Consider the following 15,119-nt stretch of genomic DNA (forward strand, 5'->3'; position numbering starts at 1 on the left):
TTATTTTTTTAATCAAAACTTCATCTGTTGGTATTTTATCACTCTTCCAATTTTGTGCTAACGTGATGCTGCAGTTAAGATGTGTACAATAAGGTATCTTTTATCTTTACTCAAATTCCCTTTGATCATACCCAATAAAAATGTTTTGGGTTTCCAATTTCAATTTATATTTTGTAATCTCAAAAAGCCATCTCTGTATTTTCTTCCAGTATTTTTTGACCTGTATACATTGCTACCACATATGGAAAAACATTCCTTTCTTTTGTTTGCACTTCCAGCATTCTGATTTCAAGGTTGGATACATTTTCGCCAGTCATGCCGGCGCTAAGTGCTATCTACAAAACATTTTATATTGATTTTCTTTGAATGCCGTCGACAAAGTCAGCTTCCAGTTCTCGGTCCAAGTCTTTTCCCACTTATCCAAATTTATCTTATGACCCACATTTCTCGCCCACGCAATCATTGGTCCCTTAACAATTTCCTCCTCTAGTTCTACCTCCAGTAAATAATTATATGTTCATGTTATAAATTTTATATCCTTGCCTGTCAAGATTTGGTCCAATTTTTGTAAATCTTTTATCCCTAGCTCCTTTACATCTTCCTTAAATTTAGTTTGAATTTGCAAATATACCCACCAGTCTAATATTATCCCTTGTTCTTTTAGTTTATCCAGTGTTTTTAATTCCCCCTGTTCATCTACCAATTCTTTATATCTAATCATTTTTTTAGTGTCCTTTGTATTTGGATATAGTATAGCTTCCATAGGTGAGATCCAGTTTGGTCTTTTCAAATAATGCTTTTTTTTTTATTTTCTCCCATGTTTGTAAAAGTGAGTCCCTTATCAAATGTCTATGGAAATAGGAGTGGATCTTATTCTTTTTATCCCATAGAAAGGCATGCCACCCAACTTGGAGGTCCTGACCTTCTGTCGCCAAAATTCTTTTATCTTTTAAAAGCATTTTTATTTCTAATGTTTCTCTTATTACCAGGTCAGCGCATAGTATACATTTATTGTAGGAAAAGGAAACTATTTAGTTCATTTTAAAATATATCATCTTGTTACATGTGTCAACTCATAAAACATTCCTATGCCTGTTTTAGTAGTTGCCATAAAAAGGGAGGAAGGATATCTGAAAGAGCAATGCAGCATTTTGGAAGCGAAAGTACCTTCCAACTCTTATCTTTAAAAGATTGTAATTAAAATACCAGAGCTTTTGTCTGGGAATATATTTAATTGGAGAATGTGAATCGTGACACCCAGCCTGTGAATGTGCTTAACTGGAGAATCTGGTTTATGAGACACCCAGGATGGAGGGGGGAAACAGGCTCACGGGTGACTGTAAATTACGTATGCCAGAGTTGGCTTCATACAGGGCAGTGCCAGTATGTCGCCTCTAATGAATCCTTTGAAGTTTTTTGAAGTTTGGCTCGAGAATCATGATTTAATTAGAGCGATTGCCGGAATCCTGACAACACACATATTCTCTCTACCCTTCAATTCCAATTATAAAGTCTTAAAATATATAATAATTCAATTATACGCCAGTTCCTTACACACCAAAATGTGTATTTTCAAATTATTAAAGCAGCCATGTTTTTCTCCCACGGCTGTTTTAGACATCTGTTTTTCACTTTCACATGTAAATCTATTTCACTCTCTATGTATCAGATCACCTCTTTCCATTTAGTTCAATACCTATAGTATTTTGCCTAAAGAGGAAATTAATGATGAAAAAGATAGCTGGGTAAAGAATCAGTGTCAGTAACAGTAGATGCTGGTAAAGCCATATCCCAAAAGGGGATGGATGGATGGATGGATGGATGGATGGATGGATGGATGGATGGATTCATTCATTCATTCATTCATTCATTCATTCATTCATTCGAGAATGTGACATTAACACAAGCTAGGCTGCTTGTTTCCAAGCTGTTCCTAATATCTTAAACCTTTTCATTGGTTCAAGCACACTCTTCCTTGGAGCTAATACTACCTTCTACTTGAAGAGGTGTGAACTTCACATCCCTGGGGGATTCTGGGAGTTGAAATCTACACATCTTTAAGTTGCCATGGTTGAGAAACACTGCGCCTTGATAAACTATGGTTTCAGTTCACAAGACAAATCCCATTACAGTTTAACCCATAGTATGTGTACATACTTTCTGCTGCCTTAAAAGTTGCCAACAAAACCATGGAAATTGCCTGAGACCTCCCGGTGTCCTTGTTCCCTCAATTGATTGAAACTCGATGGTCTACAGACCTAAACGTTCATTCCCCATTTGCTGCGGATAAATTTTTAGAGACTAAAAATTGGATAAATCCTCCCTACCGCCATCTGCTCATCCTGGCAGAAATGACATCCACAGACGCTGCGGCTGGTTGCCAAGGACACCCCGCTTGCATTTCTGTGGCTTCCCAGCCAAAATATTCCAAATGACATCTTGTTGCAGCAACATGTTTTCTATTCTGAATTTAAAAAAACAACAACATTTCAAAGGAAGGAAATGGATTCATGACAGGAAGTGCATGATTGATTCAGGGTGGCATTTTTTATTTAAGGATACAGTAGCTTGCTCCGGAATACAATTCTATAACTGTGGTTATGGAATCAATATTATATATATATACAGTATATGGAATTGGTATAATTAATAAGTTATATTAAAGGCACAAGTACCGATTAGGCAAAACCTGCCTCAAAAACTAACTGTGAGAGGGACCTTGGAGTCTATCGGACAATCACTTAAATATGAGCCAGCAGTGACATAGAATCAAACTCACATTAAGTATTAGTACTGTTTTATAAAGCCTTAGTAAGGCCACACCTGGAATACTGCACCCAGTTTTGGTCACCACATTACAAAAAAGATGTTGAGACTTTGGAAAAAGTGTCAAGAGGAGCAACTAAGATGATCAAAGTCCTGGGGACTAAAACATACGGTTGCAGGATTTGGGTTTGGCTGGTCTAGAGAAAAGAAGGTCTACGGATGACAATGATAGCGGTATTCCAGTATTTGAGAGGTTGCCCCAAAGAAGAAGGCTTGTTTACCAAAGCACCAAAGTCCATACCTCTTCGACTGGCCAAGAAACAACTGGTATATGGAATCTAGGATGCTAAACGTATAAACCCCCAGAACAACAGGTTTTAGATGTAGCGTTCTTTACAAATTCAGCCTGCAATTCTTGGCGTGTAATTTGGATTCAATTTGTAATATATATTTAATTTGCAATTCTTGCTGTATATTTTAAACTAAATTCTTTGAAGCTTTTTTTTTTTTTTTGCCTGAGGTTGTATTTCTTGGTATCATGAAGCAAAGAGGAGACTTAAAAGATGCTGGATGTTAATAACCAGCGCGTTCCAATCACAAATCTTTTTGTTTCTCGCCAGAAATGTAGAACCGTTTTATTGTAAAAATTGTTCATCCTCCATTTCAGGGATTGGCAGCCTATTTGCTCACGAATTAATTTTGCAAGGTGGTTTCGTGAACAAGTTTGAGGCTGTAAAATTAGGATTCGGGGGTTGAAGTCTAAAAGCAGTGTTTCTTCACCTTGGCTGCTTTGAGATATGTGGACTTCAACTCCCTTGTAAGTGTGAAAAAAATGGTCACGTCACTTTTTTCAGCCTAACTTTAAACGGTCCCAAAACAAATGGCTGTAAGTCAAGGACTACCTGTATGCTAATTTTATTTGTAGCTCTCCTGTGGATATATACCCAAGCTTTGGGCAGCCACATGTAGCCTTGCAGCCTTAGCTGATACAACTTCCTTGTACAATATAGGAGATGTAGAAAGTGCAGTGGATATGTTATTTAAATTAGCTTTTAGAATTCTTTGATATACCTTGACAAAAGCTCTTTGACTCTTCCATATCAGTGGCTGATGGTGATGTTTGCATTAGCATTAAACTGCTTGTGGCAGGATGCATTAGAGTGTTAAAGAAAAGTTACTCATTAACCATCTAGCAATTCTAAATGGGTTGTGAGGATGACTTTCTGCATACATGTTTTATTTTATTTATTTCATTTGTCAATCGCTTACAACATGATAGGTAGAAGTATAAACTTGAGTAAGAATGCAGGAAATAGGTACAAATAAATGGGGACAATAGGGCAGGGATGGTAGGCACGCTTGTGCGCTTATGCACGCCCCTTACAGGCCTCTTAGGAATGGGGTGAGGTCAATAGTGGTTAGTTTGAGGTTAAAGGAGTGGGGGTTAGAGGATGTAACAACAGAGTCAGGTAGTATATTCCAGGCATTGACCACTCTGTTGCTGAAGTTGTGCTTTCTGCAATCAAGTTTAGAGAGGTTTACATTGAGTTTGTATCTGTTGTGTGGTCTTGTATTGTTACGGCTGAAGCTGAAATAGTCATTGACTGGTAGGATATTGTAGCAGATAATTTTGTGTACTGCACTTAAGTCCAACCGTAGGCGGCATAGTTCAAGGTTGTCCAAGCCCCAAATCTCAAGCCTGGTGGTGTAGGGTATTCTGTTGTGAGCAGAGGAGTGTAGTACTCGTGAAATACTTCTGGACTCGCTCAATTGTATTAATGTCTGATATACAGTGCGGATTCCAGACAGATGAGCTATATTCAACTATTGGTCTAGCAAAGGTTTTGTATGCCCTAGTTAGCAATTCTCTATTTCTGGAGGAGAAGCTTTGTAAGATTTATTTACAACTCTTAATGCCTTTTTTGGCAATGCTGTTACGGTGAGCTCTGGCGCTTAGGTCATTTGATATGAGAACTCTGAGGTCCTTGACAGAGTAAGGGTCTTCAACGAGGTCATATCCGCATAGCTTGTATTTGGGGTACTGATTTTTTTTTTTTACCAATGTGTAGGACGGAGCATTTGTTGGTTGAAAGCTTGACCTTGCTGCTTGATTAACTTCATAATACCCATCTTATAGTTACGTTCTCTTCTACAGGAAGACTGAAAATCACCAAGCAAGACAATCAATCTGAAATTCAGAAGGTAAGAAGGATTATTTTGTGTGTGTGTGGTGGTGGTGGGTGTATATGAAAGGTTTTATGAGCTTCAAATAGGATGTTTGTATAAGAAACAGCTGTACATTGAAGCACAGTAATAAAATAATGTGTTGAAGGTGAAATGAAACATTTGCTTTTGGCTTTTTGTGGGCTTTCCGAATTTATTTTTCCTTTTTGTGTTCTGAGGGTCACCTTTTTGGTCTTATCGTACTTTGCAGAAAGCAAATAAGTGAATTTCTCATTCATATTCTCCCAAACAATTCTGTTAATTTAATCTGCTGGAATAGTATTAAGTTTAACCCTTATGCTTCAAGAGATGTGCCAGAGTGTTGCTGTTTGTACACCCTTACAATTCATTTGGGTGTCAAAGTGGTTTAAATTTCTCCCTCGTTATCCCAGGTACAATTTTTTTTCTAACTTCAGATATTTGCTTCCTTCGTACTTCATCCAAAACATGACGAGAAAAATACAGCAGCTGTAGCTTATCTCTGGGTCGTGTTTAAAAGAGGAAGCAAAACTTTATTCCCTCGGCTTTATTACTGCACAGAAACTCATATTGGTTCTTTGCTTTCCTTTACATGAAAAAGAATGTGAGGATTACATAGAGGAGGGTGTCAAACTTGATTTCATTGAGGGCCGCATCAGGGTTGTGTTTGACCTCGGTGGGGCAGGGTGGGCATGGCCAACTCTATGTCATTCATGTTGGGGGCGCCTGTGATGGCTCAAGCACTCTGCCAGCAAAAACAGGCTCCCGAGCTCCGTTTTCAGCTGCGACAGCCTCCTGCACAACCCTCTGTCACCAAAAATGGAGCTCGGGAGGGCAGCCAGCAGCTCTTGCAAGCTCTGTTTTCAGCTGCAACAGCCCTCCCAAGCTCTTGTTTTCACTGGCAGCAGCACCACAGGCTGGTCCTTTGCTGTTTCCAGGGTGGCCTTGCGGGCCAGATCTAAGCACCCCATGGGCCAGATCTGCTCCCCGGGCCTTGAGTTTGACACACTGACATAGACTATAACTTTATGACACAATTTGTAAAGGTAAAGGTTACCCCTATCCGGTCATATCTGCTCTGGGGGAAGGACAGTGCTTATTTCCATTTCCTAGCTGAGGGACCAGCATTATCCAAAGACATTTCCATGGTCATGTGGCCAGCATAACTATATGCCAAGGTTCACGGAATGCTGTTATCTTTCCACCAAAGTGGTACCTATTTATCTACTTGCTTTCAAACTGCTAGTGTGATGACCCAAGGTGTGGCACAAAAATAACAAAGTCACAAAAAATCGACAAATTCTCTTTAATAACTCCAACTTGGCCCCCAATGTCCAATTATCCTCGCCTGGAGATCAAACTCTTCCAAAAACAGCCTATGAAGGGAAGAAATGCAGTCCGAACCCAAAGTACAGATAAATTAGAAATAAAAAAACCAACACAAACCACACTGAAGTAATTAACTCGACAGGCCAGGATAATAAATTGCAGACTTCCAAAAGATAACAACGCACACACTGTTGGGAGGACGCCAAAACCCAGATAAGCCTCGACAAGATGCTGTGTGCAAATGCCCTACTTATATGCTGTTCTCCCAGCTGCAACTAATGAAAGGGATCAGGGCCCTTTTCTCTCCCGTAAACCATGTTGCTCCCTTCTCCGTTCCTCCCTGCATGTCCTAGGATGAAGAGGGGGTGGCCCTCGATCTTCCTCTGAATGCCCAGTCGGACTGTGCCCTTCCCCCATGTCTTCCACAGCCACTGGAGCCACATTCCCACTCCCTGTCAGCCGCTCAATCTCCCCCTCAGAATCAGACTCCAACAAGGGCATGACAGCTAGATGGGTAGGAACTAGGGAAGGAACACGAGTCACCCCGTTGTGCTTGGGTCTCAAACTGCCAACTGTTCAATCAATCTCAGTGGTAGACCAAGGTGGCCCCATATGGCATAATGCCATTGGACTAGAACAGGGGTCTCCATTCTGTGGGCTGTGGCCCACTACCAGGCCACAGGCTAGTTGCCACTGGGCCGCATGAGTGGCTGGCCGGTGTGCGCACCTCTGCATACGCATGGAGCCCCGTTCACCTGAGCCTCATCGTGGACACTTTCAGCCCCGCTCACACAAGCGTCACCACAAAAATCGCAGGTACGTACGCATGCACACGTGCGCTCGCCCTTCCCACAAAACCATTCCTTCTTTTCCTCCTCCTCCCGTTCTGGGTTGCAACTGGGAAAGGTTGGGGAATTCCCTCTAAATCTATGTTTAGTGGAAAGCTGGGCACCTTGTGCCTTTTTTGTTTGTTTGTTTCCCTTTCCAAGAGAATTTGTGCTAGCGAACTCTTGAGGAGCAATAAGCCTCTGTTAAATACTGTATTTATTGAACATCACAATATTGAATCTTCCTCCTTGGATGATCTCAACTGGACATTGAGATTAAAACCTGTATGTTTGCTTGCTTCTATGATTTGGCAACCATGCTCTTAGAACTGACATTATGTTAAATACACAAGTGTTTTAGAATTGTAATACATGCGTTTGGTTTGGATATAAAATCCATATGATAACGTTCTAGGAATTCTTGAGAGGGGATTGCATTTCCATCAGTGTCATGCTTTTAGAAACTTCAGATCTTTTAAAGAATAATTCAAGAAACGTCTCTAAGTCTGCCAGAGAATGCTAGCTAACCTAGTTAAGTGCTTCCATATCCCAGAGGTAGATTCTTGGCCAATGGGTAGAGATTAATTGTACGATCTCTATTTCTTTTTTCTTATACCTACACATTCTAAAATTCAATTAAATATGACAAGCTTTTGTCCTCTTTTATACTAGAACAGTGGTGGCTAACTTTTTTGGGCTCTTGTGCCAAAAATTGTAGGCATGCTTGTACGCTCACACACCAGCACCCAGAAGGCAATATGTGCACCCCCACCCCCTGCACATGCACGCGCAATCCCCCTGCCCCCTTACCTGCACTGTGCCTCCCAGCTGATTTTAGGCCCATTTGAGGCCTTTTTTTGGCCTCCCAGAGGCTTGAGGACAGCCTTTGCAGGCCGAAAAACGGGCCTGTTTCATCACTTCCGGTATTTTCGGAAATACCGGAAGTGATGAAACAGGCCTATTTTTCGCCTGCAAAGGCTTTCCTCAACCCTCTGGGAGGCCCCAAAAGGCCTCAAACAGGCCGAAAATCAGCTGTGAGGCGCGCACATGTGCAGTGAGGTAAGTTTGCCTGAGGTTCGCATGCTGGCAACAAATGGCTCTGCGTGCCACCTGTGGCGCCCGTGCCATCATGGTACTAGAGCATTCATAAATGACAACTAAGAATCTCTGTTGTGAATAGAATAGGGAGGTTTTATTAGTGAGAAGGCAGTACATTTGACTCTGCCAATAAGTGCTAATTTCATTTGGCATGAACCATCTCTGAATAATTATTATTTTTACATATGCATTGTTTTGTTCATTAACAGTGCAGTCCTGTTTCTACCTACCAGAAATATACCTGTATTCAATTTATAATCAAGTATTGCTGAATTCCAAGATGTTAAACATTAACAACTAGCTATTAACTTTCATCCCATGCCTGTACATTTTATTTTTGACTTTTATTCTTCCTTCTTCCTTCCTTCCTTCCTTCCTTCCTTCCTTCCTTCCTTCCTTCCTTCCTTCCTTCCTTCCTTCTTTCTTTTTTTCTTTCTTTCTTTCTTTCTTTCTTTTGTTTTTGAGAAAGATTCTTGGGATTTCTGATTTTGGTGCTCTGCGTTATGGTTTTATAACTCTTGTTTTTATAGCACTTCGTATGTATTTCCAGACAAACTGCAGGTGACAATGTTATTGTATTTTCACTTTCCTCAGTCTGTATGCAGGCTTTTCATCAATGACATGAAACCTTGAAAAGTGAAGACTGGATTAATAAGAAGATGGGGGCAGCAAGCAGCAGTATCCGTGACCTTCCAGAAAATGAATATTTAAAGAAACTGTCTGGACGAGAGGCCATCTCTGAAAATGACCCGTTTTGGAATCAGTTGCTTTCTTTTAGCTTTACTATTCCAACAAACAGGTAGGTGTTACACATTTAGCAATGATGTTTAGTAATGAAAGCAGAACGACCAGATTCTATAATAGTGTTGTGCCATAGAATATCAACTTGGTTCACTCGGAAGACTCTTTTTTTCAACTTACAACCACAACTGAGCCCCAATTTTCTGCTGCTAAGCAAGGCAGATGTTAAGTGAGTTTTGCCTCATTTGACAACTTTTTTGCCACAGTTGTTAAGTGAAACACTGTGTCAGGCTTCTGATGGATGCCCTAATTAATTCATGAGCCTTGAGCCAAGTTTCAAAAGAAATCCAATTATTTATTAGGAGCAACCTGTAAGTACTTTCCCAAGTGCAGTTGGCTCTGCCCCACGTAATTTGCTGCCCACCTATGACCCTGTTTCCCCGCTCCTCCCAGGGTGTGTCATAAATCATATTCTCCAACAGAGCACTTTCGTGCTGGCACGCCACTCTGGCTTGCTCTAGTAACCTGGGGTACAATCTGGAGAAAGGTATGTGTTTCTGGTCATAGCAACCGAGCTTCTACATCAGTTCCCCCACCCACCCACCCACCTGGCCCTGTGGCAACTCAAGAGCAGGCCAGGAATGCTTTACGATTTGACACACTGCAGTTGTGAAGTGGATCTTGCAGTCATTAAGCTAATCTGGCTAAACAACTCCCACCTATCCCCATTGACTTTGTCAACAGCCAGCTTACATGAATATTGCTGGTTACGTGACCTCAGGACTGTGCAACTGTCGTATATAAGTACATGCCGGTTGCCAAGCGCCCAAATTTTGGATCACATGACCATGGATATGCCACAATGGTCATAAGTGTGAAAAGTGGTCATAAGTCACTTTTTTTCCATGCCAATGTAGCTTCAAATGGTCACTAAATGAATGGTTGCAAATTGTGGACTATTCTGTAATGGCACTATCAATTATTTAATATTGAATCCAGTGGTATTTCAGAAATCATCGTTAATTGCATCCAGGTAGGCACCATAAGTACCAAAAACAATAAATGCCAAATATATTTTTCCCATAAGGAATAATGTAGTGTGTCACAAGTCAGCTGACACCTACAAGTTCTAGTGTCAGGGCTCCAACAAATCCACCCTCATTCAAATCAAAAGTCTCTAGCCGCATCTCAGAGAAAAGTAAATTGATTTATTAGAGGTTGCCATGTTGGCGCATGACTGGGTGCAGCCGATACTAAATCACATCATACATTTCCCCCCTGATCCTGGTCTTCCCCCCCCACCCCCTGGATGTGACTTCTCCAATGGGACACATCCATCTCCAAGAGTCATCCATCATGCTCTCCAATAACCTTCTTATGCTCCGACAACTTTGGGCTGCTGAGGTGATTATCTAGGCAATTCAAGAATGCCTTGTTTTCCCCCACTCCCTTTTTCTGGCAGCTAAAAAGACCAAAGAAGTATCTTTTTAGTTGACATCAAGCTTGTGCGTTGAGTACCAAACAAACAATGAGTAGCAGGACAAAATGTTCGCATCAAAATGCACTGAGTACCAAATTCGATGAGTTTCATGGCCATACCAAGGTACCATTGTTAGTTGAATAAGTCGACTAACAAACATTGCCTGGTTTTCTTGGGGATTCATGTGGGTCTCTTCTACACTAATGACTTTCTTCTTCGTTTGCTTTTGGCTGCACGCAAGGAAAGCAGCAGAAGTCTTTCTTTCTCTCCCCCAAACTCCGCCAGAAATGAGTCTTTGGGACCTTGCAAGGCATCCTGCTCCAAGAGGCTGCGCCCACGCGACAAGTCTCACAAAGACTCATTTCTGGCGGAGTTTGGGGGAGTAAAAGAAAGACTTCTGCTGCTTTCCTTGCAAGGAGCCAAAAGTCTCTCTTTCTCCCCCTGAGAACGGAGCTAGAGATGGTATCCTGCGATCCCAAATAAAGAATGATCGATTGGTAGGAAAATGGGGTGAGGAATTTTCCTGCAGACTTTTGGGGGGATTTTCCCAGGGTCTCTGGTCCGCGGTATTTAAAATTATGAGTTTGGTGGTCCCTGGGGTCCAAAAGGTTGGCAACCCCTGCTTTAGGTGCTAACTACGGGTAGTCCTTGACTTATGACCAATTGCTTAGTGACCAAAGTTATGATGGATCATGAAAAACCTGGATTCGAAGTTCTGAAGTCTGAAGTCCGGGCTCCCTCCTTTGCAGTCACATGACTGCATGTTGGGCATTTGGCAACTGGCTCACATGTATGGTTGCTTGCAGTGTCTTGTGTCATATAACCACGATTTGCAGTGTTTTTGCTAGAAACTGGCATATTGGGTTTTTTTAATGACTGCAGTGTTCACTTTATGACTGTTGCATTTGCTTAATGACAGTCGTAAATTTAGGCACAGTTATGTAGTGACCCACTTTAAGATGGTCATGACTTACGACCAAAACTGGGAGTTCAGTTGTAGTCATAAGTGGAGGACTACTTGTAAACCCAATCCTTTTAGAACAGATCTTCCCTGCCTGAATATTAGAATTATTTTTTTCTCCTTTTGGGATTGTTACTTTTTAAAATGTGTGTGTTTAATGTTACTGTACTGTTTGCTCTTAATTCTGACTGTTCCTGCTTTCCTGATTATTTTTTCCTGATATGGGAAGCTTTCATCCTATTTCTTAAATCTTTCTTATTATAATGTGAACAAACAAATATTTGTATTCCGTGTCATCACATCTTGGTGCTCAATAAGTATTTAACAGTACTTTTTATATTGTAATTATATATATATAGTGTTTTAAATAATAACTTGAGAGTCAAAAAGGGTCAGAAAAATGTCTTGAACACTAGATGGTGCTGATGTATGGTAGCTGAGTAATTTATTTTTGGAGTGGATGTTTCAATTGCGCAGTTAAGATACTTCAAATGTAAATTGTTTCCTTAATGAAATACCACAACATTGTCGAGAATTGCAGTCATATATACTATGCGTATGTTTTGCTGTTGTACTCAAGCTGGGATATCTCCTCAGCACACACATGTCTAATGAAATAGATACAGATGCTCTTTCTTTATCTCTTCTAAATCCTTCTGGATTTAGAACCAGCCCTGCTGGGGTATCTGAATGTCTTGTTAAACCCATTCTGCAAGCAGATCAAAGTTTATCCTTGCCTGAAAGTGTTACAGGGAGCAGAAGGATGGGAACATAGGAAGGTGAGGCTTATTTACCTGTCACTAAACCAGGAGTGCTGACTGCTCTTTAGAAGGCCAGGTCCTGAAGATGAAACTCAAATACTTTGGCCACCTAATGAGAAGGAAGGACTCACTGGAGAAGAGCCTAATGCTGGGAACGGTTGAGGGAAAAAGAAGAAGAAGGGGACGGCGGAGAATGAGGTGGCTGGATTGAGTCACTGAAGCAGTCAGCGTGAGCTTAAATGGACTCCAGAAGATGGTAGAGGACAGGAAGGTCTGGAGGAACGTTGTCTATGGGGTCACGATGGGTTGGATACGACTTTGTGGCTAACAACAACAAACCAGGAGTAAGCATTTAATCTGAGATTCTACAGACTTTTTTTTTCCTGGCATGCTTTTAAAATTACAACAACCACCCAACCAGAAATAGGTGCCTAATGTCCCCTTGTTTTTCATTGGGTAGGGGCTTGAATGGGGGATAAGATAGGTAAGCCTTTCTCTTCTTCCATCCCATACAGACTTGGATAGTGTTACATGTTACAACTGCATTCACAACAGCCGGGGCTGCTTCCTGAATGAAGTGGGACCTCTGGATGCCAAAAAGTTGCTCATCCTTTTGCAGGATCAGGGCTTGGCATTCCATCTGAATCACTCTTGTTTTGTTATTCTGTCTCCCTGAAGGTTTTGCTATCAAGGATTATATTTATCATGCTGCATGATGTATTGTATGTACGGGAACCGTTTTTGTTAAGTGAGCTTGTTTAAACAGTAATGGTTTCCCGACATAATCCTAAGATTAACCCAGGCTTCTTGACCATAAACAAACTTTCTTTAATGCCTCTTGGGGATATCAAGCCTTACAACGGGAATCATTCATTCATGTGTTCATTGTTTAGATTAGTCTTCTGCCTACCCTGTGTGTCCTATTTTTTAATTCCAGTCACATTACTTTTTGCCTTAGGTGAGTAATAATAAGAAGATAATAAGTTGACCAAAGAGTTGCCCAAATATATTTTAAAGAGGGCGAGATAAAAATATAATGCAATAATAATAAAATGGAAGGAGATGGAGGAGGAAGAGGAAGGGAAGGAGGAAAAAGGAGAAACCATTTTACACAGTCTGCTTTATGTGAATCAATACAATAGAACAGGGGTGTCAAACTCAAGGCCTGCAGGCCAGATGTGGCCCACAGGGTACTTAAATCTGGCCTGCGGGGTTGGCCTGGAAGTAGCAAAGGACTGGCCCGTAGTGCCTCTGGAAGCCAAAACGGGCTCTGAGAAGGCTGTGCATCGTCACACACACACACGTGCCGGGAGGGGGCTGAGGAAGAGTCCGTCCCGTTCTCCCCTCCCCGCCAGCCCATGGAGGAGGACTACAATGCTGATCCGGTCCTCGAAGAAAGTCAGTTTGACACCCCTGCAATAGAAGCAAGATAATGCCTTCGTTTTTCCATCCATCCACCCATTCAACTCGCATGCCATTCTTCTCTATCCATTCATGGTATCATGGATGCCACTGAAGGAATGAATTTCCTCTGTCTTCCTGCAATTTTTGACCTTCCCAATTCTGTTTTGGAGGGGTGAAGTCCGTGAATAGGGATACACTTCGAACCAAACCAAACCAAACCAAAACAGGTTCCTTTAACAACAGTAAAACTGTGCTTGTATAGGATTAATAGATTTTTTAAAAAAGAACTAATTTGCTGTTAAGAGCAAATTGTCTTGTGGCAGAAAAAATGTCAGATCCATTTATTTTTTTTTAGATATGAATTGATTGACCATGTGAAGGTATTTCCACAACCGGAAACTATTGGGGATTCATTTAATCCCCACCTGCCATTTAATTATCCTGGAGGAGAACTTTTCCTCCAAGTAACTACCAAGATTCAGTGCTGTTACACATGGTGTATTGTTTTCTTGCTGGAAAGCATCAAATCTAAAGCAGAATTTGCTAAAAAAACAACAACCCAACAATAACCCAACGCAATATGCTTCCCTGAATGCATTCTGTTTCACTTTGTTCTTTCCCTCTGGGTTTTGACAAAAGGTTGGTTGAAGAACAGGACGTCTGACCCCCTTAATGGAAAATCCTAAAAATAGCTAACTTTTCTGTTGCTTTAATACAGGGTATTTTTAAAAGAAAGGGAACGTGATAAATTACTGGTAGGTCTTACGTATTTCATTGTTATTTTCTTATGGATAGTTGATAATATAGTCTCTTTAATTTCATAATACGACTGGAGGGAATAGGTTAATTATTTTGCATGTGTGTGAAGGATCATAAGGAAGGTATAATTAAAGCACTATGATATCCATGGAAGTTACTTTGGAAGACATATTTAAGGCTAAAAGTTAAGCCTGGGATTAAAAATAAGTTGGGGTATTTAACTTATTTTTTTACATACAAAGTACATAATAAATGTCCCTTACTAAGGGAAATTATATAAAGCAGTGTTTCTCATCCTTGGCAACTTTAAGAAACTCCCATAATTCCCCAGCCAGTGTGGTGTTGAAGTCCACCCCATCTTAAAGCTGCCAAGGTTGAGAAATACAAACACACAGCAAAATAATAAATATTTATGTTCCCTATCTTCTTTTTTTTTTTTCTATGATGATGTCTGTGCCTGTCTTAAAAGAACCGATACTGTGTGGAAAGTTGCCATGCATTTTGATGTCTTCAGACCACTTGGGTGGCTCTTGGCTGGGCTCTGGAGTTGTGCAAAAGTCACGGGGAGTTCAAGTGTGACTTTTGGACAAAAGGATTTTTTAGAACTATTTCCTTTACGACAGTCCACAGATAATAGAAAAGTTTGTTGTGCCTACTTATCTTAGAAGACAGAAGTGATTGACTAGCTGTGGAGGAGGAAATGGATTTTTCCTGCCTTGATAGGGGGAGATGGCCAGAGGCATTTTTTTGCTGCCCCGTTTGACTGAAAAAGCTTGATAGGAAAGAGCGGT

At 40.9% G+C, this 15,119-nt stretch overlaps 1 protein-coding gene across 10 annotated transcripts in view; it reads left to right on the forward strand.

Annotated features, from left to right (window-relative positions):
• DYM (dymeclin) overlaps positions 1 to 15,119 on the forward strand; it is a 245,106-nt gene that overhangs the window by 7,490 nt on the left and 222,497 nt on the right. For all 10 annotated transcript variants that reach the window (XM_087927522.1, XM_087927523.1, XM_087927518.1 and 7 more), the window contains exons 2-3: positions 4,922 to 4,968; positions 8,817 to 9,021. In XM_087927522.1, coding sequence (XP_087783648.1) covers positions 8,882 to 9,021 — 140 coding nt within the window. In that variant the 5' untranslated portion in view covers positions 4,922 to 4,968; positions 8,817 to 8,881. The remainder of the gene's footprint in view (positions 1 to 4,921; positions 4,969 to 8,816; positions 9,022 to 15,119) is intronic.

This window comes from Pseudonaja textilis, chromosome 2 (assembly GCF_049901715.1).
Source record: "Pseudonaja textilis isolate UNSWEBS1 chromosome 2, rPseTex1.2, whole genome shotgun sequence".
NCBI lineage: Eukaryota > Metazoa > Chordata > Lepidosauria > Squamata > Elapidae > Pseudonaja > Pseudonaja textilis.